The following is a 26,892-nucleotide window of genomic DNA, read 5'->3' on the forward strand; positions in this document are numbered from 1 at the left end:
TTACACAGTACCTGTCACCTGTGAGACACATGGTAGGTATACCACAATCACCGGTCAGGTGTGGATGCTACACCTGTGGAACGTTTAAATTTCTTTGCATGGTTCTTGTGTGCACAGTAGCAGCTAACAACTACTGAGAGCTTCTTGGTGCCAGGCAGAGTTCTAAGCACTTTACAGAGTTCTAAGATTTTATTGAACGTCTCAGCAGCTCTCTGGTTACTATTACCCCCATTTATAGATGAGGAAATTGAGGCCCATCAGTTATATAATTTCTCCAAGGTCACACAGTTCGGGAGGTGACAGAGGCAGGATGAGAACCTCAGAGCCTGAACTGGGAACCCAACACACATACTGTCTACTTTCCTACATACACGACTGCATTTGTGTACTAGCCTTTCAAAGTGAATACCCTCCGGGAATTCCCTGGAGGTCCAATGGTTAGGACTCCGTGCCTTCACTCCCGAGGGTATGGGTTCAATCCCTGGTCGGGGAACTAAGATCCCGCAAGCCGCAAAAAAACAAAAAAATCCCACAAAGTTAATACTCTCCTGATTGTCTTAATGACGCAACAAATACATGTATTTCTGATTTTACTTTTTGGTAGTCGTCACTTTTTCACTTCAAGAAATTGATGATAAATATGTTGAGTTCTTCATTTTCAACAGTAACATTGAGAATAAACTTTAATCTTGTAGAATTTATTTTTACATTTTTGGGCCATGCCACGCGGCATGTGGGATCTTAGTTCCCTGACCAGGGATCAAACCCGGGCCCCTGGCAGTGGAAGCGCAGAGTCTTAACCACTGGACCGCTAGGGAAGTCCCTAATCTTGTAGAATTTCAGTAATTGTCCCCTAATGCTGTTTATTATCAATGAAAATGAACAAGAAGTGAAAGAAATGTGAAAGAATCGACGTTTTCTCCTTGCATTTCTGATTCAGTTAGAGCATGTTGCTTTCTTTTGAAACAGGATGTCTCGGGCCGTTCATCTTCCAGTCCCCTGTCCTGTTCAACTTGGTTCGTTAAGAAATGACTCCTTGGAAGCACAGCTTCATGAGTATGTCAAACAGGGGAACTATGTGAAAGTGAAGAAGATTCTTAAGAAAGGTAGGCACCGTATTGAAATGGCAGATGTGACTTGATTTACATTACTGAATAACAGCAGAAGGAAAACCAGATACATCATAAAACTGTGAGTTCTTGGGGAAATTGGAAGTTAAATTTAGAGATGAGATGTTCTCTACCAGTGCAGTCAGAGTGTTCAGTAGAGGTCTTAAATTGCTGGAGGCTCTTTTGTTTTGTTATGTGCTAAGGAACCATAAAGTCTTCCAACCGTTAGGCTCCTAAGGGTTTCTCCTCAGGCCCCAGCCACCCACCTTGGATTCTGCCTGATTCCCTTTTCTCCTTCAAATCGACTCCGCCCACTAAGTCTTCTGAGGCCTGTGGTGGAGAGAAGGGCAGTTTTCACAGCTCTCTTCTTCCTTTTGCTCCTTAGAGCCACTTGGTACTTTTGTTTTCAGGGTGTTTTGTTTTTGTTTCTGGTTTTTTGCTGTAGGCTACAGGCACCTCAGCCTGTAGAGCAGACAGAAATAAGAAACATAGCTCAGGCAATCTTCAAAAGAACAAACAAACAAACAAACACAAAAAAACATACACAAACAAAACCTCTGCTGGTATTTGCCCCTGATCTAGAGATCCAGACCTGCTTTTCTTAGAATAACCTGAAGACCTGTTAGATTACCCCTCTTCCTTCTTAGTATTAAAGGGAAGGCTTATAAGGCTTCTCTCAGCTGGTTTGTGGAACAGTCAGGGTGACCTAATTTTTCTACAGTGTTTCTCTATTTGCCTCAACAGTATTCCTGAGGATTTCCAGAAAGGTAACACCAGTTTTGTTTTGTTTTTAATGTTTATTTATTTATTTATTTTGCCTGCGCTGGGTCTTAGTTGCAGCATGCGGCCTCTTAGTTGTGGCATGCATGCAGGATCTAGTTCCCTGACCAGGGATTCAACCCGGGCCCCCTGCATTGGGAGCGTGGAGTCTTACCCACTGGACCACCAGGGAAGTCCCGTAACACCAGTTTTTGTAGGACCCAACTGCCCCAAAAATACTTCTCTCAAAAACTTTTCAAGTGCTTCTGGGGTCTTCCCTGGCAGTCCAGTGGTTAAGACTCCACGCTTCCAATGCAGGGGGCACAGGTTCTATCCCTAGTCAGGGAAATAAGATCCCACATGCTGTGCAGTGTGGGCCAAAAAAAAAAAAGATCTCAAGGGTTTCCATGTACCACCCCTAGAATCTATAGATGAAGTGGCTGATGGTGACCTCAATTTATTTGAAAGGTTCTGTTTTCTATCCCCTCAAAGATTTTGCACTTTACCTCGTAACACATTCATGTTTTAAAATAAAAATTGATGTTCAAGATAGGTATGCTATGACTTCTAGTGTCTGTCTATCCACATCCTCCAGTATCAGAAGCAGAGTTCTAGGACATTTTTTTATCTCCTAGACATCTCCTGAATGTTCTGCATCTTCAAATTATTTTTTTAAAACTCTTTTTTTTTTGAGGTACAGTTAATATACAATAAGTTTCAGGTGTACAAGATAGTGATTCACAATTTTTAAAAGTTATACTCCACTTATAGTTATTATAAGCTATTGGCTATATTCCCTGCGTTGTACAATATACCCTTGTAGCTTACTTATTTTACACATTGTAGTTTGTACCTCTTAATCCCCTACCCCTATCCTGTCCCTCCCCACTTCCTTCTCCCCACTGGTAAGGACTAGTTTGTTCTCCATATCTGTGAGTCTTCTTTGTCAGATTCACTAGTTTGTTTTATTTTTAGCTTCCACGTACAAGTGATATCATACAATACTTGTCTTTCTCTGACTTAATGCATCTTCAAATTTTTGACATTAAACTAGAGCAGGGGATGAGGTTGACAGGTATAACTGGACATGAAGCAGGACTTCATCTGTGCCTGGAAATTTGAGCTAAATCCTCCGAGTGAAGAACAAGGGGTGATAGATGCCCCCACAGTCTAAGCAAGGCTTCTCAGGAGACGGCCAGAATGACCTTGGACCTTCAACTTCGTCACCCACGTCAGGCCTATCTAAGAGAAGCTGATGGGGTAGCGGTGGGAGTGGCAGTGGAAAGATGGTTTCAAAGGCATTCACAGGAATAGAATGCCGTGGCTTTTCCCTCTCTCCCAGCCTCAAGCCTAGCAAGAGGCCATTCAGGTGAACCTCTTGGAGAGAATTGTGATGTGTGATGCCTACAAGCAGGAGAGTTGGGAGCCTATGGCCCAGCCTGCTGAACAACAGAAACATGCTAGCCCACCCCAGCTGCCCCCAAGGTAGCATGAATAGAACCTGGCATGTCACCTGGAAGTTAGGGGTCAGGAGGACTGCCATCTGCCTCCTACCTGGAGCAGTTCTTAATGGCTGGATGAGCATAAGAGATCAGCTTCTGGAGTAGCCATACTTTCACCAGTTGTGGGGTAGGTAGACTCTGTGCAGGGTAGCTGAGCCATCTAAATGGACCTCACCTATGAAGAAAGGAAGAATCCCAACAGAGAGGCTGGAGATGTAGCAAGAAGTCAGCAGAAATGCAAACCAGAACTACATTGAGGTATCATCTCACACTGGTCAGAATGGCTGTCATCAAAAAGTCCACAAACAATAAATGCTGGAGAGGCTGTGGAGAAAAGGGAACCCTTCTACACTGTTGGTGAGAATGTAAATTGGTACAACCATTATGGAGAACAGTATGGAGGTTTCTTAAAAAACTAAAAATAGGGCTTCCCTGGTGGCGCAGTGGTTGAGAGTCCGCCTGCCGATGCAGGGGACACGGGTTCGTGGCCCGGTCTGGGAAGATCCCACGTGCCGCGGAGCAGCTGGGCCCGTGAGCCATGGCCGCTGAGCCTGCGCATCTGGAGCCTGTGCTCCGCAACGGGAGAGGCCACAACAGTGAGAGGCCCGCGTACCGCAAAAAAACAAAACAAAACTAAAAATAGAACTACCACATACCACTCTTAGGCATATATCTGGAGAAAACTCTAATTCAAAAAGATACATGCACCCCAGTGTTCATAGCAGCACTATTTACAATTGCCAATAAACTAACTGACAGAGTGTACTTGAGGGTAGTAGAAGAAAAGTTGTTTCCTGACTGTATCCTACTTAGTTCATCCCATTCAGAAGACCAGATACTACAGATTATATGAGTTCTAAAACCCAAAGGATGAAGTCCAGAACCTCAGACCAGACTTTATTCATTTTTTTATTACACGTATATTAATTGAGCCTTGGGGTTAGAGCAACCAAGGAAAGATGGACAGCCCTGCCTTCCAGAGAGTATAATCCAGCAGAAGAAACAGACACGAGTCAGTAACTGAAGTCCTGAGAAGGGCAGGAGGCAAAGGAAGCACACAAGGTACATCTCAGCCTCATCTGGGAGGCAATCAAGGGAAAATTCTTAGAGAAAGTGATATTTAGGCTTGGCCCCTAAAGAAGAAAAGTTGACGTGAAAGAAGTAAAAGGTAAAAGTTGGAGGCAAGGGAGGATTAAAGGGATGCAAAGGCCCTGAGGAGAGCAAAGAAAAGTGTGTGGATCACTTGAGTTGGAGGAAAAGGCAAAGTGGTGGGAGAGAGTGGTATGGGGGTGAAGCTGGCAAGGTAATCTGAAGCCACACCAGGCTTCGTGGGCTGTTGGAAGGATTTTGGTAATAGGTGCCTCCGTATTTAGGATTGTTACAGCTTCCTGGTGAATTGACCCTATTATCATTATGAGATGTCCCTTCTTATCTCTGGTAATACTTGTTGTCTTGAAGTCTACTTTTTCTGATATACAGCCACTTCAGACTCCTTATGCTTCCTACTTATGGAATATCTTTAGAGTTAAAATATGTCTTCTGTAGAGAGCACAGAGTTGGGATTTGTGCTTTAAAATCCATTCTGATACTCTCTGCCTTTTAACTGGAGGGTTTAGTCCATTAACATTTTATGTAATTATTGATATGGTTTCTTACAAAGAACACAATTCAGGAACAGCCAGATGAAAGAGATTTAGGGCAAGGCGTGGTGTGTGTGTGAGTGCTTGGAGCTTCCGTGCCCTCTTTGGGTACACCACCCTTCCAGCGCTTCAGTCGGTTTACCAACCTGGAAGTTGTCCGAACCTAATCAGTTAGGGTTTTTACGGAGGTTTCATTATTTAGGCATGATTGATCTGGCCATTGGTGATTGATCTCAATCTTCAGCTCCTCTCTCCTGCTGGAGGTGGGACAAGGTTTGAAGTGGAGGGCTGTGGCAGAGCTGAAAGCCCCAGCCCTCTAATCATGAATTGGTCTTGGTCTTTCTGGTGACCAGCCCATCCTGAAGCCATCTCAGAACCCCTCAGCCAAGAGTCACCTCATCAGCATTCCAAGGACACTTGTCACTCCTAACACTAAGGAAATTCCAAGGGTTTTAGGAGCTCTTGTGCCAGATACCTGAGAGTAGAGTTCTATTTCTAAATGGTTGCTCTGGCTGCGGAAGGTTATGAGGTATGTGAGGAGAGGGAGAAAAGAGCAGGATGACTTGTTTTTGGTTTGAGCAACTGGGTTGACTGTGGTGTCGTTGTCAGAAAGAGGAATAGCTTTGGGAAAGAAGTTACTGGAAGTCAGTCTGGACCAGCTGAGTTAGACACCTGTGATTCAGCTACGTGGAATATCAAACAGAAGCTGGCTATATGAGCCAGCAACCCAGAAGAGATCTGTCTGCACATCCATGTTCTGAAACCAAGGATGATCAAGCGAAGAGGGCTGAAAACCCTGCTGGCAGGAATCTCGCTCTTTTACAGACAGGCTGCGCTTGTTGGGGCAGGAGTAGAGAAAAAAGGAGGGGAAAACCAGGTGGTTCCCAACAGTTATGTCCGTAACCAGGTTGAGGGAAAGAACAATACATACATCGACTCATCATGCATTCAGTTAGTCTGCATTTGTTGGGCATCTACTGTGGCTGGCAAGGGGCTGCAGATGCAAAGATAAATATGACCTGGTTCCTGCTTTTAAAGACCTCACAGTTGAGTAAGGGGAAATAAATGCACTTACAACACAGTGAGCTATGTAGAGGCACTTACAAAGATGATTAGGGACACAAAGCACATAGTGGACACTGTTAGCTGGGAAGGTGAGGGAAGGCATCTGGAGAAGGGGACGAGAGCTGAGAATCTGCTCATAGGAGGAGGCCAAGGGATGGCATGGATGGTGAGGGATCCACAGAAAGGGTGGAGAAACAGAGAGTGGAAAAGTCTTAGATACGGAAGGGCCCCGACCAAAGACAAGGGGCCCTTGGGTGAAAGTGACTGGAAGGCACTTTATAACTCTTTAAGACATAAGGAACCTGCTCTCACCCCAAGGAGATGTGTCCCAGAACTGGCCGGATTGCCCCAACACTGTCCGTTTCTCTGAAGGGATTTAATTCAGAGCATTTGGCTGTCTCTAAGGAGATTCTATTAGAAGTGGTTAGATGAGAGGAACCTGAGAGTCACGTTAGTCATGTCACTATGATGCAATAAAAATGTGGTTGATTCAGGAAACCACGTGTATGTCCATGCAGTACTGTGCTCTCTGGCATATGCTGGAAGACCGGGGGGCAGAGGCATCTTTACACCAGGAAGTTAAGTGATGAGAACAGTTACCCACCATCGTATATAAGGTGTGTTCTTTGAGGAGAAGCTGGGACCAACTTCTTTTTTTTTAAATAAATTTTTAAATTTTATTTTTATTTATTTTTGGCTGCGTTGGGTCTTCGTTGCTTTGCTGCGCGCAGGCTTTCTCTAGCTGTGGCAAGTGGGGGCTACTCATTGTTGTGGTGCGCAGGCTTCTCACTGCGGTGGCTTCTCTTGTTTCAGAGCACGGGCTCTAGGCGTGCAGACTTCAGTAGTTGTGGCATGAGGGCTCAGCAGTTGTGGCTCGTGGGCTCTAGTGTGCAGGCTCAGTAGTTGTGGCACACGGGCTTAGTTGCTCCGCGGCACGTGGGATCTTCCTGGGCCGGGGCTTGAACCCGTGTCCCCTGCATTGGCAGGCAGATTCTTAACCACTGCACCACCAGGGAAGTCCCTGGGACCAACTTTTGCCACAAGTAAATGGGTCGGCTTCCTCTGAGATTTGGAAGCCAGGAAGATCAGTCATTCAAGGCTGAACTTTGAGGGATGGTGTATTTAGTGCTTTTTTTTTTTTTTTTTTTTTTTTTGCCACTGCGTGGGTATGTGGGATCTTAGTTCCCCGACCAGGGATCGAACCCCAGCCCGCTGCCTTGAAAGCGGGAAGTCCTAAACACTGGACCACCAGGGAATTCCCTTTAGTGCTTTCTTAGAGAAATGAATTCAGTTGGAGACTAGAACTCCTGATGGAAACACCTTGGCTTTCCAGAAAGAACCCAGACGTGATCCAGTGCCAGATGTACCTCGTACCTACCTGTGGTTCACCTGAGGACCTGTGTGACGGATGCTCTAGCCAGCATGTATGAGAATGGGGAAATAATCACACCCATTTCACTTGTTTAGAGGATGCAGTGAGACAATGGGTTAACATGCCTGTCATGGGGAAGGCACTCCTAAACCACCACGGGTACCTCGTTCTTATGCGGATTTACACGAGTTCTGTGTCCCTCTCTTTTGTCCGTCTTCCCCCACCTCTCTTTTTCAAGGCAGAGGAAACCTGGTCTCTCCAAGTCGGCGGATTTCTCCAGCAGGCAAGAGGCAGTCCAGAGGGATCGGTGGTGGGAAGCGCGTTTGCTTCGCCTACAGAGGGGCGACCCGACCCGTCCTGGACCCGGGGGGCGGGGTAATAGCAGCCTGGGGTTAGGAGTCAAGCGCGCAGCGTGTGATTGCCTGCAAGGAAGCCGTATGTGAATGAGGCCTGTTGCTGCTTTGAAGTGTTTCTGGAAGGTTTACGGCGAAAATGGTGTTTTGAACTTTGCCCTTTCACGGAGTAGTTGTGGGATATAAGATAAAAAATGTTTCTCTGGGGGCGAGGGACTTGACAAAATTGTCGCCATCAGTAAAAGGTGGGCGGCTGCCACGTACCCAGCAGGCACATCGCTGTCCAGATTTGGCTGTAGGTACAAAACTAGTTTTTGTGGTTTCTTGTTAGATAAAATTTGAACGGGGTGTTAGAGCACCCGAAACCATGGAGATGTAGCGTTTTATTCGGAGCGTGAAGGTGGCCCTTGGTGGCCCTTGGTGTTGTTTTTACAGTTACTACTACATGTTGATGACCGTTCTTCTTGTTCTTAAGAAGAGAAAGCTCATTGAGCGGTTTTGTTTGTAATTGTGTTTCGCTAAAGAACAATCAGAGTGCTTTTTTTTTTTTTTTAACGCTTATAGCCATTTAGCTCTGTAGGTCGTTTCTTACGAAGTTAGCTCTTGTGGTTTTCTTTTTATGTTTCTTTTTTCTTACCGTGTGGTTTCAAAGTTCAAGCTTTAGAAATACCGTTAAAGCAAGTAGGTAGGTGAACACTCCATTCCGCGTTGTGAGGCAGCCCCTCCTTTAGAAGAGAAATCCCTGTCTCTTCCCAGTCTTCCCCGTAGCAGCACCAACCATTGAGTTGTTCCAGGCACAAACCAACAGGTCAGCCTTGGAAACCTCCTTCCCTGACACCCCACCCCACCTCCTGCAGCAAGTCCACCAGTGAGTCCCGTCCTGTCAACTCAACCTCCGGAACAGCCCAGGAGGCTTCCTTGCTGAGCCCAAATGCGAGCCACCGCGCTGTCTCCTACAGACATGGTGGCCGTGGCCTCAGAAGTGGTCTCCACGGCTTCAGACCTCCCAGTGGCTTCCCTTCGCACGTAAAATCCAGGCTCCCCAGGCCTTGGCCTTGCCTAGAAAATCCGCAGATACCTGCCTGCCTGCCTGCACCTCCCCACCCCTCCCACCCTGTGTTCTCTAGCTGTCTTCAGTTGCTGAAACACACAGCCTTGTTCCTTTCCTTGGGTCTTTGCCTTCGGTTCGTTGTCTTCTCTGCTTAAATGCAACCTCCCTTAAGAGAGGCCTTCCCTGAGCACCCAGATCTAAAGGAGCCACCAAGTCCCTCTCTGTTTCGACACTTAAAATCCTCTGCATGCCTCATCCTCTGATCCTCTTGGGTGTTTGTTGTCAGCTCTCTCCCTCACTAGAATGTAAGCTTCTTGTGAGTAGGGGCCTCTGTTTGCCCAGTGCCCAGAGTAGCCTTTATTTTACAACGTGGAAAACTGGGATGACGGTTAAGGGGCCACCTACCAGCTCTGCTGTTTAACAGGCCTCAGGCAAGTTACCTAGCCTTTCTGTGCCTGAGTTCCCCTGTCCATAAAACTGGCATATACTTGTATTGATCTCATAGTTAAAGCACTTAGAACGATGACCGGTGCCTGTCAAGCTGACGATAAATGGTAGCTAGTATTGTCGTAGCTGGCACTCAGGTATTTGTGGAGGGAAGAAATGATGTCAGATGCAGCAACCAGGTGTCTTTTAAAAACTCAAAGTGTGAACAGGTAGTACAGTCCTGCGGTAAAAAACCAAAAAGTTCTGCCTTCCGGCGCTGGTTCTCAGCCACCCAGTCCCTCTGTCCCTGCCTCTGTCACAGTGACCTCTTACCAGAGTTTGAAAGTCAAACTTGTAGGACAGCCTTGAATGAAACCGCTAAGATATATATTGCTCAATGTAATCAGCTAGGTTCTCACTAGCAAAGGCAACGGCCCACCCTTTCCTTTATAGCTTTTCCGGGGCGAGGTGGTTTTACCAGATCTGTGGAGGGAATGCCTCCTGGGCTTTAAAGACGCAGGTTGTCATTGGCTGTCACTCCGTATTATGTTAATTAGGTGTGGCTGTGTTAAAACTTGTTCAATTACATTTCCAGTTAAAATGTTAAAATGAGTTGGTAAGTGATAGCACTTGAAAGACTGTATTGGAAGAGCTCTTTCTGTTTTTTCCAGTAGAATTAGAACCGGGGAAACGATCTTGCCCTCAGTGTAAAGTGTGCGGCTACCACAGACCCAGCAGTGACTTGCGAGCCAAGGTTAAGACTATACTTTCAGGGATCATTTCTATAGTTCGTTACTAGAGAAGTTTCTCTGGACGTGTAGCGCACCCGAAGCCACGAGGAGGAGACGCAGTGTTCTCTCCTGAGCGTGAAGCCGGCTCTTGGCGCTGTCTTTGCAGCTGCGACTAGCCGTTGATGATCGTTCTTCTCTTCCTTAGGGAGAGAAAGAGGGAGAGGGCGCCGTCTGAGTGGTTTCGTTTGTACTTGTGTCTTCTTAAAGAACAGTGGGAGTGGTTTTCTTCGTATTTCTCTTTCTTGTTTGTTTCACTTTTGTGTCTCGCGATAGTCCGTAGGTAGCTAGGGTTTGAGGTGGCTTACCGTGTGGTTTTTCAAGTCAGTGTTTAAGTTCTCCTGCTCTCCTTGCTGTTTCTCGGTTCTCTGGTTGCTGTTTCTTGTTCACCTATTGTATTTTTTACTTTAGGAGGGAGTTCCTTATTCCTTAATTGTAATCTATGAAGGTGGTTTTTGCTCCTTGTCAGTTAAGTCCCTTGTGTTTATCTCATATCCCTTTTCTCCGATCATTTGTTGATTAAGGGTATTTTTTTCACTGTATTTGTTTTTTAAGTTTTTGATGATGAATATTCTAGACTCAAAGTACTGTAGAAATGATAGCTTTTTTTTTTTTTTCCCAAAGAAAAGGGTAGCCCACTGTGAAGTGATGGTTTTTGTTGGTAGGGGTTGGGGTGCATAACCTTTCATATTCAGGTGGCAAGTGATTTTTTCACAAATATAGTCTATGGGAATTCCCTGGTGGTTAGGTGTTTTCACCCCCAGGGCTCCGGTTCAGTCCCTGGTGAAGGAACTAAGATCCTGAAAGCTGCGCAGCGGGGCCAGAAAAGACAAAAAATGAAAATAAACTCTAAATAGACCTGCTGATTAACAATAAAGGTGATAACAGTCTAAAGTTTTTAAAAAATTCAGTAAAAATGTACAGAATTACCACATTTTGGGAATCCCTCTGGCTCCCCCAAAACACCAGAATACCACAAAACTACAGTTTTTGTTACTTTATTCAAAAAAAATTTTTTTTTTTAAATTTAACTTTGGCTGCGTTGGGTCTTCGTTGCTGAGCAAGGGCTTCCCCTGGTTGCGGCGAGCGGGGGCTACTCTTCATCGTGGTGCGTGGGCTTCTCACTGCGGTGGCTTCTCTTGTTGCGGAGCACGGGCTCTAGGCACGCAGGCTTCAGTAGTTGTGGCACACGGGCTTAGTTGCTGTCCGGCATGTGGGATCCTTCCAGGCCAGGGCTCTGAAGCCGGGCTCGCCTGATTCTTAACCACTGCGCCACCAGGGAAGCCCTATAGTTTCTTTTTTTTAATGAAGAGAAGTGCTTCAAAATACACCTCTTCGTTCCACACTTAAGATTGGCCTGGTACATTATTTTGAGAGAAATACTTACACAGGTGAACCCAATATGCAGCCCTCACGTCCACACTCACGTGAGTAACCAGCAGAAGGTCTCAAAAGGCTCAAATCAAAATTTAGAAGGTTAAAAGAAGATCTTTTATTATTATTTAAATATTATTTAAATTTTGCTGTTAATATTTAAATATAATAATATTTAAATAATAACTAATCTTATTAAAATAAAATAATCTCACCCACAGACACTGCCTGTAATATTTAAGATTAGAAAACTAATCTGAGGCACCTGAGCACACCTTTGTCTTAAATTAGTCCCGGCAGAAAGGCAGTAGGTTCTGATTGTCTGTCTGTCTGTCTGTCTGTAATAGCTCAATTAAGAACTGTAAGTCTTAGTATCCCTTCTCCTTTTTTTTTTTTTTGGCCAAGCCGTGCAGCATGCGGGATCTTAGTTCCCGGACCAAGTGTCAAACCCACGCCCCCCGCAATGGAAGCGTGGGTTCTTAACCACTGGACCTCGAGGGAAATCCCTAGGTCTTAGTTCCTTAAAGGAAAAAATAAAACAAACAAAACCTCTTAAGAGTGTTCAGAATTTTTAAAAGTTGTATATGAGACGACAGTGTAACTGAGCAGGACCCTATGGGGCCTTCTTGCCGGCAACGCCAAGGTCTCAAGTCCACAACTGTTACCGAACCAAACTTGGGTCCATTAGCCCGCCTGCAGTAAAGCCAATCTACTGACACCAGCTTGTGGTGAAGGAAAGTGCAGCGTTTATTGCGGGGAACCAAGCAAGGAGTCCAGGTAGCCAGTGCTTAAAAGGCCTGAACTCCTTGCTTGGCGCCCTGCAGTAAACTGCTGCACTGTCTTTCACCACAGCCAAGTGTGAGTAAATTGGCTTTACTGTGTGTGGGCAAGTAGACCCAAGTTTGACTCAGTAACAAGAGTTTGAAAATCATTTGTATGATATTCCTGGGAGTTCCCTGACGGTCCAGTGGTTAGGACTCAGCGCTTTCACTGACAAGGGCCCGGGTTCAGTACCTGGTCAGGGAACTAAGACTCTGTAAGCTGCACAGTGCGACCAAAAAAAAAAGAAAGGGAGGGAGGGAGGAAGGAGAGAGAGAGAGAGAGGAAGAAAGGAAGAAAAGAAAGCGAGAAAGAAAAGAAAATCATTTAATATGATATTTCTGAAACGAGAGGATTGTGGGAAAATGTCGCCATCCGTAAAAAGTATGTGGCTGCCACAGACCCAGCAGAGTTGTGGGGTTAAAGCCATTATTATGGTTTTAGGAGTTATTTCTATAGGTTGTTACTGGCCGAGGTTCCGAGGTTCCTGTGTGGAGTCCTCGAAGTCCACGAGGAGGCGGGTTCTCCTCTGAGTGTGAAACCAGCTCTTGGTGTTGCTTCTGTAACCGCCTTTTGCCTTTGATGGCTGTTCTTTTCCTCTGGAGGAGTAAGTGGAGGGAGGGAACGCCGTCTGAGTGGTTTCTTCTTACGTTACCGTCTCAGAATGTAGATGACTGTTGTCCGCTAGGGAGCCGTCTTCTGTATTTGTTTTTTATGTGTTCCAGGGGCACAGCGCTTTTTAACCTGCGTAGTAGATGTGGTCTTTATCCTGACCTAACTGTTGTGTAAGCTGTGATTTTTTTCAATGAAATGAGGAAGAATCTGTCAGATGCAGTTCTGCGTTTTTGTTTTCTGATTGGGTTTACAGGTCATGAGCTTTTTCACACATCAGGTGCAGCCCCAGGGTACTGAAACAAAATTACCTCCCCTTTCTCTACTCTCCTTTCTGTCAGTCGAGTCACTCTCTCCCAACACAGCTAGGCAGACATCCCTTCTTGGCCTCTATGGTGATTTCTTCCTCTGTATCTCAGTCCACGCTAAGGAAATACGACGTATGTAGGACTAGGGTTTATAGGACTTCAGCACAGAGGAGGAATGAAAGAAGGCGGAGTTCGGCCAAAGCACGGTGGACAGAGAGCTAAGGGTAGTGGGCAGCCATTGAAGGAGAGTGACTACATCAGCTGTGCACTTTAAGGTCCCTCTAAAAGCTGTGTGTTGATGATACTTATGGGGAGGGGTGAGGTGGCAAGTGTGAGGACCAGCTAGGCACCTACTGCATTCATCTGCCTGGGAGAAGATGGTAGCGATGATAGAGAAACACCAGATCTGAAAGATATTTAAGTGGTAAAGTTGACAGGACTTGGGGGAGTTGATTTGTTGACGAAAATTCAGTTAACTATCAAGAAGGAAAAAAAAGGAGTTTTATTTGAGCCAATCTGAGGATTATAACACGAGAAGCAGATTTTCACGAGAAGCTGTTAGAAGTCGAAGACACAGTCATATACATTTTCCAGACAAAGAATTGTAGTACCTCAAAATGACATACTGATATTTTACATAAAGTTCACCAAGGAACAGGTAGTCCAGGTGAGCTTGTACGGAGTAAGCACCAAGGCGCCATGAGCCCCTATGGAGTTGAGAAAGAACTCTGTTCTTTTAAGAAGTCCCATTGCTAGTGTCAGAAGAAAGAAAAAAAATGGATCTTTACGGTTGAGCGGGCACTCCCATCTTTGAGGTGCTCTGGTTAATGTGTAATGCAGATGCACACTGCACTTGGGGAAGGAGGGAGGAGGCCTAAACACACACACACACACACACAGAATTTTATGTTTAATTTTTTCTAGTCCTGCCTTGAAATGTAACATTTTATTTCATCAGGTTCACTAACGGTATGGGCGAGAAGAGCTGTCAAGGATAATTGCCAGGTCTTGGGACTTGAACAGATGGGTGGACGGTGGTTCCGTGTGTTGACGGGGGAAATGGAGGAGGAACTGAATCAGGTGGTGCAACGGGGTGGGCAGTGATGGTAGAGTTCAGTTTAGGGCACGTTTAGGAGAGATTTCTGACTTCTAGTGGATGCCTGGCGAAGGAGTTAGAACTCCCACAGCAGACCAAGAAGGAGCAGCCAGAGAGGTAGGCGGCAAACCGCGTGAGGGTGCTTGATGGAAGCCCAGCGGGACACAGTGAAGTGTGTGGAGAGCAGGTGAGAACTTAAGATGCAGATGGAAAAGTATCCACTGGTCCCGTGTGGGAAACAGAAACAGAAACTGGTTAGGTAGGGCTGGATTGATCACTGGAGGGATGTGAAGGCTTTTGCCAGTTGGTGGAAAGAGCTCCCAGGAGAACTCAGGCTGTGATGCAGTGCATAGGGGCGGGTGTGCATTCAGCTGGGGGAAGCGGGGAAGATGGGGGGATGCATTTAGGGTTTAATTAGGATGGGAGAGCAAGTGTGAATGCAGTTGGAAAGACTGAGTGGAACAGGAGAAATTGAGTGATGGGAGGGGCAGCTCCCCCCAGGCAGGAAGCCTTTGAGTCAGCCAGAGAAGATGGGGAGTTCAGAGGTAGGTGCGTTCCTCCAAGGAATGTGACCACACCGGGATCTTTTCAACTGATGGGCTTCTAGTTCTTTGCAAGGTATGAGGAAAGATCATTGCTGAGGGAGGCTGGTGAGGAGGGGTAGGAGAGTTGAGAATAAAGAAGGAATTAACTAATCACCCTAGGCAGCAGGTGAGGAAAAGGCACCTCCTGAGGGTGTGCCCGCTCCACTTCCCTGCTCTTGAAGCTCCTGGTCTTGGAAGCACATCCCCAGATCGCAGTTCATTTCTCTTTCTTCCACTGTAGCCATGCACCATGTAGTTCCTCCATGATTTTTTCCTTCTGGATCCGCACTGGCCAAGCTTTCACTGTGAGCCTAAATTGGTCCTTGGTCCTCTTTAAAGGTCAGGAGCTGCGAGAGAAGCGGTATATGCTCTGGAATTGACTCCTTGGTCTGTTATTTATCAGCTGTGGGTTCGTGGGCAGTTCCGTGACCCCAGTCAGTCCCTCCGTAAAGCGGGTAGCTGAGGTGCCAATAGCACCAACACGTGGGGTGGCTGTGGAGGTTACATCCGTGAAAGCAAGTAGGTGGGTGAACACTCCCTTCCGCGCTGTGAGGCAGCCCCTCCTTCAGAAGAGAAATCCCTGGCTGTTCCCAGTCTTCCCCGTAGCAGCACCAACCATTGAGTGGTTCCAGGCACAAACCAACAGGTCAGCCTTGGAAACCTCCTTCCCGGACACCCCACCCCACCTCCTGCAGCAAGTCCACCAGTGAGTCCCGTCCTGTCAACTCAACCTCCGGAACAGCCCACGTTTCTCCTCCTTCCTTGCTGAGCCCAAATGCGAGCCACCGCGCTGTCTCCTACAGACACCGTGGCCGTGGCCTCAGAAGTGGTCTCCATGGCTTCAGACCTCCCAGTGGCTTCCCTTCGCACGTAAAATCCAGGCTCCCCAGGCCTTGGCCTTGCCTAGAAAATCCGCAGATACCTGCCTGCCTGCCTGCCTGCCTGCACCTCCCCACCCCTCCCACCCTGTGTTCTCTAGCTGTCTTCAGTTGCTGAAACACACAGCCTTGTTCCTTTCCTTGGGTCTTTGCCTTCGGTTCGTTGTCTTCTCTGCTTAAATGCAACCTCCCTTAAGAGAGGCCTTCCCTGAGCACCCAGATCTAAAGGAGCCACCAAGTCCCTCTCTGTTTCGACACTTAAAATCCTCTGCATGCCTCATCCTCTGATCCTCTTGGGTGTTTGTTGTCAGCTCTCTCCCTCACTAGAATGTAAGCTTCTTGTGAGTAGGGGCCTCTGTTTGCCCAGTGCCCAGAGTAGCCTTTATTTTACAACGTGGAAAACTGGGATGACGGTTAAGGGGCCACCTACCAGCTCTGCTGTTTAACAGGCCTCAGGCAAGTTACCTAGCCTTTCTGTGCCTGAGTTCCCCTGTCCATAAAACTGGCATATACTTGTATTGATCTCATAGTTAAAGCACTTAGAACGATGACCGGTGCCTGTCAAGCTGACGATAAATGGTAGCTAGTATTGTCGTAGCTGGCACTCAGGTATTTGTGGAGGGAAGAAATGATGTCAGATGCAGCAACCAGGTGTCTTTTAAAAACTCAGAAAGTGTGAACAGGTAGTACAGTCCTGCGGTAAAAAACCAAAAGGTTCTGCCTTCCGGCGCTGGTTCTCAGCCACCCAGTCCCCCTGTCCCTGCCTCAGTCACGGTGACCTCTTACCAGAGTTTGAAAGTCAAACTTGTAGGACAGCCTTGAATGAAACCGCTAAGATGTATATTGCTCAATGGAATCAGCTAGGTTCTCACTAGCAAAGGCAACGGCCCACCCTTTCCTTTATAGCTTTTCCGGGGCGAGGTGGTTTTACCAGATCTGTGGAGGGAATGCCTCCTGGGCTTTAAAGACGCAGGTTGTCATTGGCTGTCACTCCGTATTATGTTAATTAGGTGTGGCTGTGTTAAAACTTGTTCAATTACATTTCCAGTTAAAATGTTAAAATGAGTTGGTAAGTGATAGCACTTGAAAGACTGTATTGGAAGAGCTCTTTCTGTTTTTTCCAGTAGAATTAGAACCGGGGAAACGATCTTGCCCTCAGTGTAAAGTGTGCGGCTACCACAGACCCAGCAGTGACTTGCGAGCCAAGGTTAAGACTATACTTTCAGGGATCATTTCTATAGTTCGTTACTAGAGAAGTTTCTCTGGACGTGTAGCGCACCCGAAGCCACGAGGAGGAGACGCAGTGTTCTCTCCTGAGCGTGAAGCCGGCTCTTGGCGCTGTCTTTGCAGCTGCGACTAGCCGTTGATGATCGTTCTTCTCTTCCTTAGGGAGAGAAAGAGGGAGAGGGCGCCGTCTGAGTGGTTTCGTTTGTACTTGTGTCTTCTTAAAGAACAGTGGGAGTGGTTTTCTTCGTATTTCTCTTTCTTGTTTGTTTCACTTTTGTGTCTCGCGATAGTCCGTAGGTAGCTAGGGTTTGAGGTGGCTTACCGTGTGGAGTTCTCCTGCTCTCCTTGCTGTTTTTCGGTCCTCCGGTTGTTGAGAGGATCTTCGTTGTGTTTCTGACTTGTAGAAGGGAGTTGCTTTCCATCCTGAGGACCCTTATGCCTTAATTGAAATCTACGGAGGTGTTTTTGTTCCCTGTCAGTCAAATTTCTTGTGTTTGTCTCATATCCCTTTTCTCCAATCATTTTTTGATAAAGGGTATTTTTTTTTATTGTATTTGCTTTTTAAAAGTTTTTGATAATTTCCAAGAAGAAACGGTGTGATTCAAGTTAGGGAGTCATTACATGACCTGGAACATATTAAAGTAATGTATAAATTGTTGCTTTTTTTTTTTTTTTCTCGAAGAAAAGGGCAGCCCACCTTGAAGTGATGGTTTTTGTTTGTAGGGGTAGGTGTGCATAACCTTTCATATCCAGGTGGCAAGTTATTTTTTTCACAAATATAGTCTATGGGAATTCCCTGGTGGTTAGGTGTTTTCACTGGCCAGGGCTCCGGTTCAGTTCCTGGTTAGGGAACTAAGATCCTAAAAGCTGTGCAGCGGGGCCAAAAAAGACAAAAAATGAAAACTCTAAACAGACGTGCTGATGTTTAAAAATAAAGGTGATAGCAGTCTAAAGTTTAAAAAAATTTAAGTAAAAATGTACAGAATTACCACGTTTTGGGAATCCCTCCGGCTCCCCCAAAGCAGCAGAACACCACAAAACTACAGTTTTTGTTACTTTATTCAAAAAAAATTTTCTTTTTTAATTTAACTTTGGCTGCGTTGGGTCTTCGTTGCTGAGCAAGGGCTTCCCCTGGTTGCGGCGAGCGGGGGCTACTCTTCATTGTGGTGCGCGGGCTTCTCCTTGCGGTGGCTTCTCTTGTTGCGGAGCACGGGCTCTATGTGCGCGGGTTTCAGTAGTTGCAGCACGTGGGCTCAGTAGTTTTGCCTTAGGGGCTCTAGAGCGCAGGCTCAGTAGTTGTGACCCACGGGCTTAGCTGCTCTCTGGCATGTGGGATTGTCCCGGGCCAGGGCTTGAACCTGTGTCCCCTGCATTGGCAGGCGGATTCTTAACCACTGCACCTGCAGGGAAGCCTTCTTCGTGTTATTCTTAAAGGTGATTTTGTCAGTCTATGGCAGTTGAGTCTTTGTTTTCACCCCTTCAATGTGCGTTAAAGTAGTTAGTATCCTCCATCTGCCTTTTTTGTGTGTGTGTGTGTGCGGTACGCAGGCCTCTTACTGTTGTGGCCTCTCCTGTTGCGGAGCACAGGCTCCGGACGCACAGGCTCAGCCGCCATGGCTCACGGGCCTAGTTGCTCCGCGGCATGTGGGATCTTCCCAGACCGGGGCACGAACCCGTGTCCCCTGCGTCGGCAGGCGGACTCTCAACCACTGCACCACCAGGGAAGCCCCGTCTGCCTTGTTGAATGAAGGGTTTCTGTGCTGTTGCCACGTTTCCTGGGTACATCAAGCCTGCAATGTTCTGCAGGGAAATGGATACATGTCTGGCCCTGGATACTCCGTTGGTTGACAAACAGATCTTGTAGTGAGCTATAGGAGAGGAAGGTTTACAAGGGAAATGGATTTAAAGTAGCTTTAAACATAATTCTGATATATCTTTAATTGTTTTAAGATGGTTTGTTCTTTTCCCCCTCAGTGCTATGATTTTTTCTTTTATGATGCTAGTTTAGCTGAATGCAATTTAAAATTCGCCTTGTTAGTCTAGTACGCTGATTTGTTTTTCATTTTCTTCATCTAAACATTTTTCTTTTGATTTTTGAGACTCCCTTTTAAATGTTTCCAGGCTAATAAATCAGATATTTTTCCTGACATCTACTTTAGGAATCTATTCTGGTCTTATGCTGGGTCTCTTAATATATCACACTTGTCATTGAACAGTGGGCTAGAAAAATCAACAAAATCTCTTAATCCTACTGAATATTATGTAATATAGTTCCCTTTAAGTAAAAGCAGGCTTAATTTCGTGTTGGAGGTGGTAATGCCTTTGAAAACTGCCCTTATTAAACAGCATATATTCAGGGAATTCCCTGGTTGTCCAGTGCTTAGGACTCCATGCTTTCACTGCCGAGGACCTGGTTTTGATCCCTGGTGGGGGAACTAACATCCTGCAAGCCGTGCAGCACGGCCAAAAAAAGAAGGAAGGGTAAACAGGGGCTTCCCTGGTGACGCAGTGGTTAAGAATCCGCCTGCCAATGCAGGGGACACGGGTTCGAGCCCTGGTCCGGGAAGATCCCACACGCTGCGGAGCAACTAAGCCCGTGTGCCACAACTACTGAGCCTGCGCTCTAGAGCCCGTGAACCACAACTACTGAGCCCATGTGCCACACCTACTGAAGCCCGCACACCTAGAGCCCGTGCTCTGCAACAAGAGAAGCCACCGCAATGAGAAGCCCACACATCTCAACAAAGAGTAGCGCACGCTCGCCACAACTAGAGAAAGCCTGCATGCAGCAACGAAGGCCCAACACAGCCACAAATAAAAAGTAAATAAAGAAATAGGTTATTTTAACCAGTGGAATCAAAGACATACATATATTCTAAAGTTGCTAACCTGCCTTTATGAAAGTGGTATCATACTAAACACATTCTGCAACTCGCTTTTCTCATTTTTTTTTGAAACTCACATATTTATTTCAAAAAACATGAAAAGACAACGAAATCATGAGAAATCAACCTGTGCAATATTGGCAGATATTCAGAGGCTTTGTGCTGTTTTGTTTGTTTGGCTTTGTTTGTTTGTTTGTTTTTGCGGTACGCGGGCCTCTCACTGTTGTGGCCTCTCCCGTTGCGGAGCACAGGCTCCGGACATGCAGACTCAGCGGCCATGGCTCACGGGCCTAGCCGCTCCGCGGCATGTGGGATCTTCCCGGACTGGGGCATGAACCCGTGTCCCCTGCATCGGCAGGCGGACTCTCAACCACTGCGCCACCAGGGAAGCCCTGTGCTGTTTTTTGTTGTTGTTGTTTTGTTTTGTTTTTAATGCTTAAAGAAAATAGATGATAATTTGATACTGTAAGTTTATCTTTATAATTATTTATTTGGTTGTTTATTCAACAAATATGGAGCAGAGGGAATTTATACAGGAGCAAAAGAACAAAGGAGCCTATAAATGGCAAGTAGTTTAGTGTGTGTGTGTGTGTGTGTATGTGTGTGTGTGTGTTGTGTCTGAAGGATAGGTTATGTACGAGATGTTTTAGGAAGTAAAGACAAAGGCAGCTTGGAACCAGACTATAGGATGCCATAAATCCCAGGTTAAAGAGCTTCTACTGAAACGGAGCAGGACCCTATAGACCTTGCCCCCGATGTCCTCAGCCTGCCTTTTGTCTGTGGAAAAACTTTAGCCAAAGAATAAGTTTAATGAGAGAAGTGATAAAATACAGAAGCAAAGAAAAGCAGTCAAACAGGACAAAACTATAATAGTTTAGTCAGTAATCAAAGTGAAGGACCTTTAGTTCCTTCTCGAGGGTTATAGGTAATATTCTGAGCCACATCCCGTGAGCTGTCTTATAGATACTGAAACCCCAACCAGGTGGAAGAAGTTAACTACATGATGACCAGGCTCTAGTCATGACATAAGCTGCCACAGTTCTGAGAATTTGCCTCAAAGAAATGGAAACAAACCAACCCTGGAACTGAAGATTAACTGTACCCAAAACAGTCACGATGGCGCTGGTCAGACCACTGATGACCAATTTCAAGATGACCGTCAGAGCTGACTGTGCTGGCTCCGCATGTAGTCCTCTCCCTCTGTAAAAGCTCTTGTCCACTGGTTGGGGCGGGGGAGTCAGCCTTTGGACAGGAGTCCACCCCCCCACACCCACCCCATTGCCTGCATCAAAATAAAGCAAACTTTCCTGCCCACCAAGCTTGCCTCTTTATTGGCTTTTGAGCGGCGAGCAGCCGGACCCCACTTGTGATTACAGTACTATACATAGCAAGACATGGGGTGCCACTGAATTTGGCATTCCTGAAAGCACCTGTATTACTTGCACAAAATGGATTATTTTTTTAAGCTTAAATCCTATTAGTGGTTACAAGAATGTTGGGATTTTAATTTTTAATATTTATAGAGTAGTTGTTACTTGCTAAACTCTGTTAGATGCTTTAAATCCATCATTTTAGCTAATACCACTCATTGATTGAACTCCCTGAAGTTGCCTGCCTGCTTATTAGATTTTTGCTTTCAATAGTACATCTTGTCTATCTCTATTCTAATTGATACAGATCTAATTCATTTAAATTGACTGCTTAATATTTCATTATCCGTATGTACCCTAATATATTCAGCTGTGCCTCTAATGGTGGATATTAAGATTTATTTCTTTTTTTGCAGTTTTGTATCACCACAAACAATGCTTTGATAAAATACTTTGTAATGAATCTTTACATAATGGGTTTTTAATATTCAAAGCAGGATTTCTGGTTCAGATTTTTAATAGATACTGCCGCATTGCTTTCCAAAAGCATTGTAACAGTTCACACTGCCAACTGCATTTAGCAGTGTCTGTTTTCCCACCTCTCCTCAAGCACTGAATGTTTTATCATTTTTCAGTTTTTTTCAAGCTTTATGGGAAGTTTAACTTTCTTCCCACTATTTCAAGCCAGGCACCATGTTGTATTGGTTTATTGAATATTCCAAAGTTAGGTGAAATATCCACCGTTTCTAACATTCCTGGCAGAGAGAACAGCTTGTGCAAAGGAACACGATGAGTATGTGGAAAACAGTACATGGTTCATTATGGCTGAAGTGAGGGGGAAGGAATTTGGTGCAAAATAAAGCTGGAGAGGTGCGTGTGGGCCAGGCTGTGCTGGACCTTGTAAAGTATTTATTTTCGGGCCTTGCCTTGTGGCATGCGGGATCCTATTTCTCTGACCAGGGATGAAACCGGCTCCCCCTGTGGTGGAAGCGGAGTCTTAACCACTGGATCCCAGGGAAGTCCCTGTAAACTATTTAGAGAAGTTCTATCTTTAGCCCAAGAGTTGGGAAGCTACTAAAGCTTTAAGCAGGGCAATGATGTATTATCCTGCTTATTTAAAGACAATTTTTATCTACATAAATATTTCTTGGTTTGGAAAAAAATCCCAAACAGTATTTATATGTTTGCTATTTTGATCACAGCATAAATGGTGCGCTTTGCAAACGTCATAGGTTTTTGGCTTCGGGTCCTTGCTTTCAGCATCCACTTTGTCTTGTAAGTTTTTCTCGTGAGACATCTCACTTCCAACGCCTGTCTAAAAGGAGGCGAGTCCTTAAGCTGCGGCGCATGTTGTAGTCGTCAGCGTTTTACGTAATCCTGATGCTGCGGAACTGGCGCGCGAAACGGGGCGGGGTTGGAAATAACTGGCGTGTGATTGGCTGTTTAAAAACCGTATGTTAATTAAATTGCAACTTGAAATGTCTTCTGAAACGCAGAAGGGTTCAAAATGCTTTGTCGGGCTTCGGTAGTGGAAAGATTCTTTAGACAACATATTCCAGTGTACGTTTCAAAAAAGAATAGTGGTGTAAGAAAAAGTAACCATCACTAAAATATGTGTGCATTTCCTACACCCTGGAAAAACAGAAGCGATTATGTTAAGACTATACTTTCAGGGATCATTTCTATAGTTCGTTACTAGAGAAGTTTCTCTGAACGTGTAGAGCACCCGAACCCACGAGGAGGAGATGCAGTGTTCTCTCCTGAGCGTGAAGTTGGCTCTTGGTGCTGTGTTTGCAGCTGCCTTTAGCCGTTGATGATCGTTCTTCTCTTCATTTTGAAGAGTAAGAGGGAGATGAATGCAGTCTGAGTGGTTTCGGTTTTCTTAACCTGTTATGAATTAAGTCTTGTGATTTTTCTTGGTTGATGTTGTGGGAGGATTGGTAGTTCATGTGTACAGTTTATTTACGATAACTGAGTAGGGGAGCTTTTTTTTCGTTTTTCGGTAGTGTGATTGTTGTTAAATGTTGTTTTAAGGGGTTTTGTAGGGTTTGTAGTGGTGGTTTTTGTGGTTTAGTCAGTAGTGAGTTTGGTTTTTTCAAGTGATTATAAGGAAAACTTGGGTTTTTTCTTGTTTTTTTTTTATTTTTACTGTGCAGTGCACGTAGTGAGGTTGTAGAGTTGTGGTTTGTTTGCTATCAGCAAATGGTTGGAGTAGTGACGTTGAGCTTTTTTTGTGGGTTGTTTCTTATACGGCATAAGATAAACTAAGTTGTTGGTTTAAAAGGGAGAGCAGTTCTAATCTGCTTTTCCTTTTACGCGTGGCAGCGTGTGGTGAGACGTTTTAGCAACGTTTTTCTGTATATAGCACTTTACGGTAAAGGTAAAGATGGTGGTTTGCTTTTTGATTTGTGATCTTTTGTGTTATTTGGAGTACTGAAGGTTTTCATTTTTCTTGGTCTTACAAAAGAAATTGCATTAGTAATACATTGAGAATACTGTAAAAACAAAACTTAATTTTTTGTGTGTTTGTGTTGATTCTGGTGTTTGCTTTGCAGGAGTCTATGTGGACGCAGTTAACTCTCTGGGCCAGACGTCGCTTTTCACTGCAGCATTATTAGGTCTTACAAAATTAGTCGATGTCCTGGTGGATTATGGATCAGATCCAAATCAGTAAGTACAATAACGTCACTACCTAGGAAGTATGTTCTTAAAATGAATTGAGGTATCTGGAAACTAATTTGGTAAGATATTAAAAGAACCTTCAGTTCATTATACCAGTGAAATACATTTGTATACTAACGTTGAATCATGGTTTTGTTTCTTTCACTTTTTTGGTTGCACAACTTGCAGTATCTTAGGTCCCCAGCCAGGGGTGGAACCTGGGCCCTCAGCCGCGGAAGCACAGAGGCCTAACCATTGGACCACCAGGAAATTCCCAGAAACATGCTTTTAACTGTAAATCGTTTTTTAAGCAGTTTTACTAAACCCTGTGAAATACGTGAACCTTTCTGCTTATTTAGTCATTAACAAGTACTGTTTATGTATTCCACCACGCTTTATAGTTTGTATGATTTGCTTAAGCACTTTAACATACCCCACAACCAAGTTTTTCACCAATTAATATATTTGGCATCACTTTGTTAGGATGACTTTCGTAGTTGTGGTTTAAAAGAATCTGAGTCCAAATTTTAATATGGAACAGCAACACAATATAATGAATCAATGACAAGTGAACATTTCTTCTCTTTGTGTAGGACTTTTGCTTTTTCCAGGGCCTTCCCAGGCACTAGCTCACTAGAGCTTTACAACTAACTCCACGACAGGGAACAGCAGGTATTTTTACAGTTCCCATTGGACAGAATCAGAAACAGATTTTGAGCGTTTATATGATTCCAGCTGATTTTCACAGGAATGCCAGAATAAGCACAATCATAAGTCATAAAAAAGCTTTCCCATCTTACTAAGGAGGCTGCTTAATTTTTTTTTTTAAGTATTGATGTTGAAACCTTGTTATAAGATTGTTTGCTTAGTGGGAAAAACCTTGGAAGCTTGGAGAAGTATAAAGAAAAAAACCAATCAGCATGAGAATTCCGAAGCCCAGACATAACACAGTGAACATTTTGCTTTGTTTCCTTCCAGAATTTTTCTGGACTCGCATATTTGCATATTTGTCTCTACTATATCAGTGTTTAAAATCAAAACTCATAAATAAAGGGCTATCTCACTTGATGTTTGCAGATAACAGCTTTGTAGAGAGGCCATATTAGCCCTGCAGTTCCTCAGCAAAAATGCAGCATTTTCTAGTCATCTGCATTTGCATCTGTTCTGTGGAAGTTTAGAGCTAGGTTCTTTAAAGAACAAATTATTCAAACCTTTAATATTCCAGATTAGGGGGCTGATACCCAGAAAGTTTAAATGGCTGGTCCATAATGGTGCATTGTGTTAATGATAGGGTTTGAGACCAGGAGCCCAGCACCTGAAGAAGTTCCCTTTTTTAGAAATCCCCATGATGCCAGGGGGAGGTGGGAAAGGACAATACCAAGAGGAAGAAGGCAGACCCTGTAGCTTTTTATTTTGTGACAGGAATGCTTTCATGTACTTTAAAAATATTTTCCATCAAGGGAAGGGAAATTTCTGGGGGGAAGTTGTATTCCTAAGTGCTCAATGGAAATGCTGTGATGGCCTCGGCTTATTGAGGTCACAGAGTCAGATGCTTGCAGGACTAAGTGGGGTCAGTGGGTACAGGCTCTGTCTAAGGAGCATCTGTTGCAGCTGGGCAGAAAAGGAAGCCATGGAGGCCAAATCTTCCAAATTTCCAAGAGGCTGGAAATCCCAGTTTTTATTGTGAAATCCCCAAAGTGTTAAGTATTACTTTAAATTCTTTTTTTAAACACTATGTGGACCAAATAAAACCTGCCTCTGGGTTGCCAAATCAATCTATGGGCCTCCAGTTTTCGACCTCTAGGATAAATTTATAAAACAATACACATTTTGATATCACTTGGACCTGGATTCCCTTGTAAGGGTTAGTTGGGTATAAAAAACATTATTTCTTTCTTCCTTAGCATTCACAAGAAATGACAAATATCTTCTCTCTCCGTACCCAGCTCTCTCACTATTTATGGGAAGAATGATTAGAAGGCTGTAAAACATTATACAAATTTATTTTTAAAGCAAGGAGGATATTACATTTACCATAGTGCAGCGTGCTGGACTGCTCATCAGACCCAGCAATAAGGGAGAGCTCACAATGAGATATCCCAGTGGTTCCCAGATGCCTGGGTACAGGCCAGCCTCATTGGCATCAGCTGGGGAACTTGTAAAAAGTATACATTCCTGGGCTTTGTGCTTGCAGGTTATGATTCAGTCTGCTGTGTAGTCTGAGAATCTGTATTTTTGACAAATATCCCAATGACTTATTAAGTAAATTATGGTAAATCTGTACATTGGAATACTATGCAGCTGTTAAAAAGAATTGAGGTGACTCGTATGTTCTTATATGGAAAATTCTCCAACATATACTTTAAATTATTTATTTATTTATTTATTTATGGCTGTGTTGGGTCTTCATTGCTGCACGTGGGCTTTCTCTAGTTGTGGGGAGCAGGGGCTGTTCTTTGTTGCAGTGCGTGGGCTTCTCATTGCTGTGGCTTCTCTTGTTGCAGAACACGGGCTGTAGGCGCGCGGGCTTCAGTAGTTATGGCTCGCAGGCTCTAGAGCACAGGCTCAGTAGTTGTGGCACATGGGCCTAGTTGCTCCACGGCATGTGGGATCCTCCTGGACCAGGGCTTGAACCTGTGTCCCCTGCATTGGCAGATGGATTCTTTACTGCTGCGCCACCAGGGAATTCCCTCCAAGATAATACTGTTAAATGAAACAATGTAAAAGCATAACAGTTAATATAGCACGTCCTTTTTCTTTTGGCCACACCACGCGGCTTGTGTGATCTTAGTTCCCTGACCAGGGATTGAACTCAGGCCCTCAGCAGTGAAAGTGCTGAGTCCTAACCACTGGACTGCCAGGGAATTCCTAATATAGCATATTCTTATTCCTACTTGTATATGCACAGAAAATTTCTGGAAGGATACAAAAACTTGTAACAGTAGCTGCCCCTCGGCAAGAGAACTGTGGGTCTGGAATTGGGAGACTTTCTTCTTATCTTTATTATCTCCTC

The 26,892-nt window shown here is 44.8% G+C and overlaps 1 protein-coding gene across 5 annotated transcripts in view; it reads left to right on the forward strand.

Annotated features, from left to right (window-relative positions):
* Window positions 1-970: 970 nt before the first annotated feature.
* The window catches only part of TEX14 (testis expressed 14, intercellular bridge forming factor), a gene marked incomplete at its 5' end in the record, with an annotated part of 78,673 nt that continues 52,751 nt past the window's right edge, over window positions 971-26,892 (forward strand). For all 5 annotated transcript variants that reach the window (XM_082602853.1, XM_082602854.1, XM_082602855.1 and 2 more), the window contains 2 exons: window positions 971-1,106; window positions 23,774-23,888. In XM_082602853.1, coding sequence (XP_082458979.1) covers window positions 971-1,106; window positions 23,774-23,888 — 251 coding nt within the window. The remainder of the gene's footprint in view (window positions 1,107-23,773; window positions 23,889-26,892) is intronic.

Source organism: Mesoplodon mirus (genome assembly GCF_964341445.2).
Source record: "Mesoplodon mirus genome assembly, chromosome: 18".
Classification (NCBI taxonomy): domain Eukaryota; kingdom Metazoa; phylum Chordata; class Mammalia; order Artiodactyla; family Ziphiidae; genus Mesoplodon; species Mesoplodon mirus.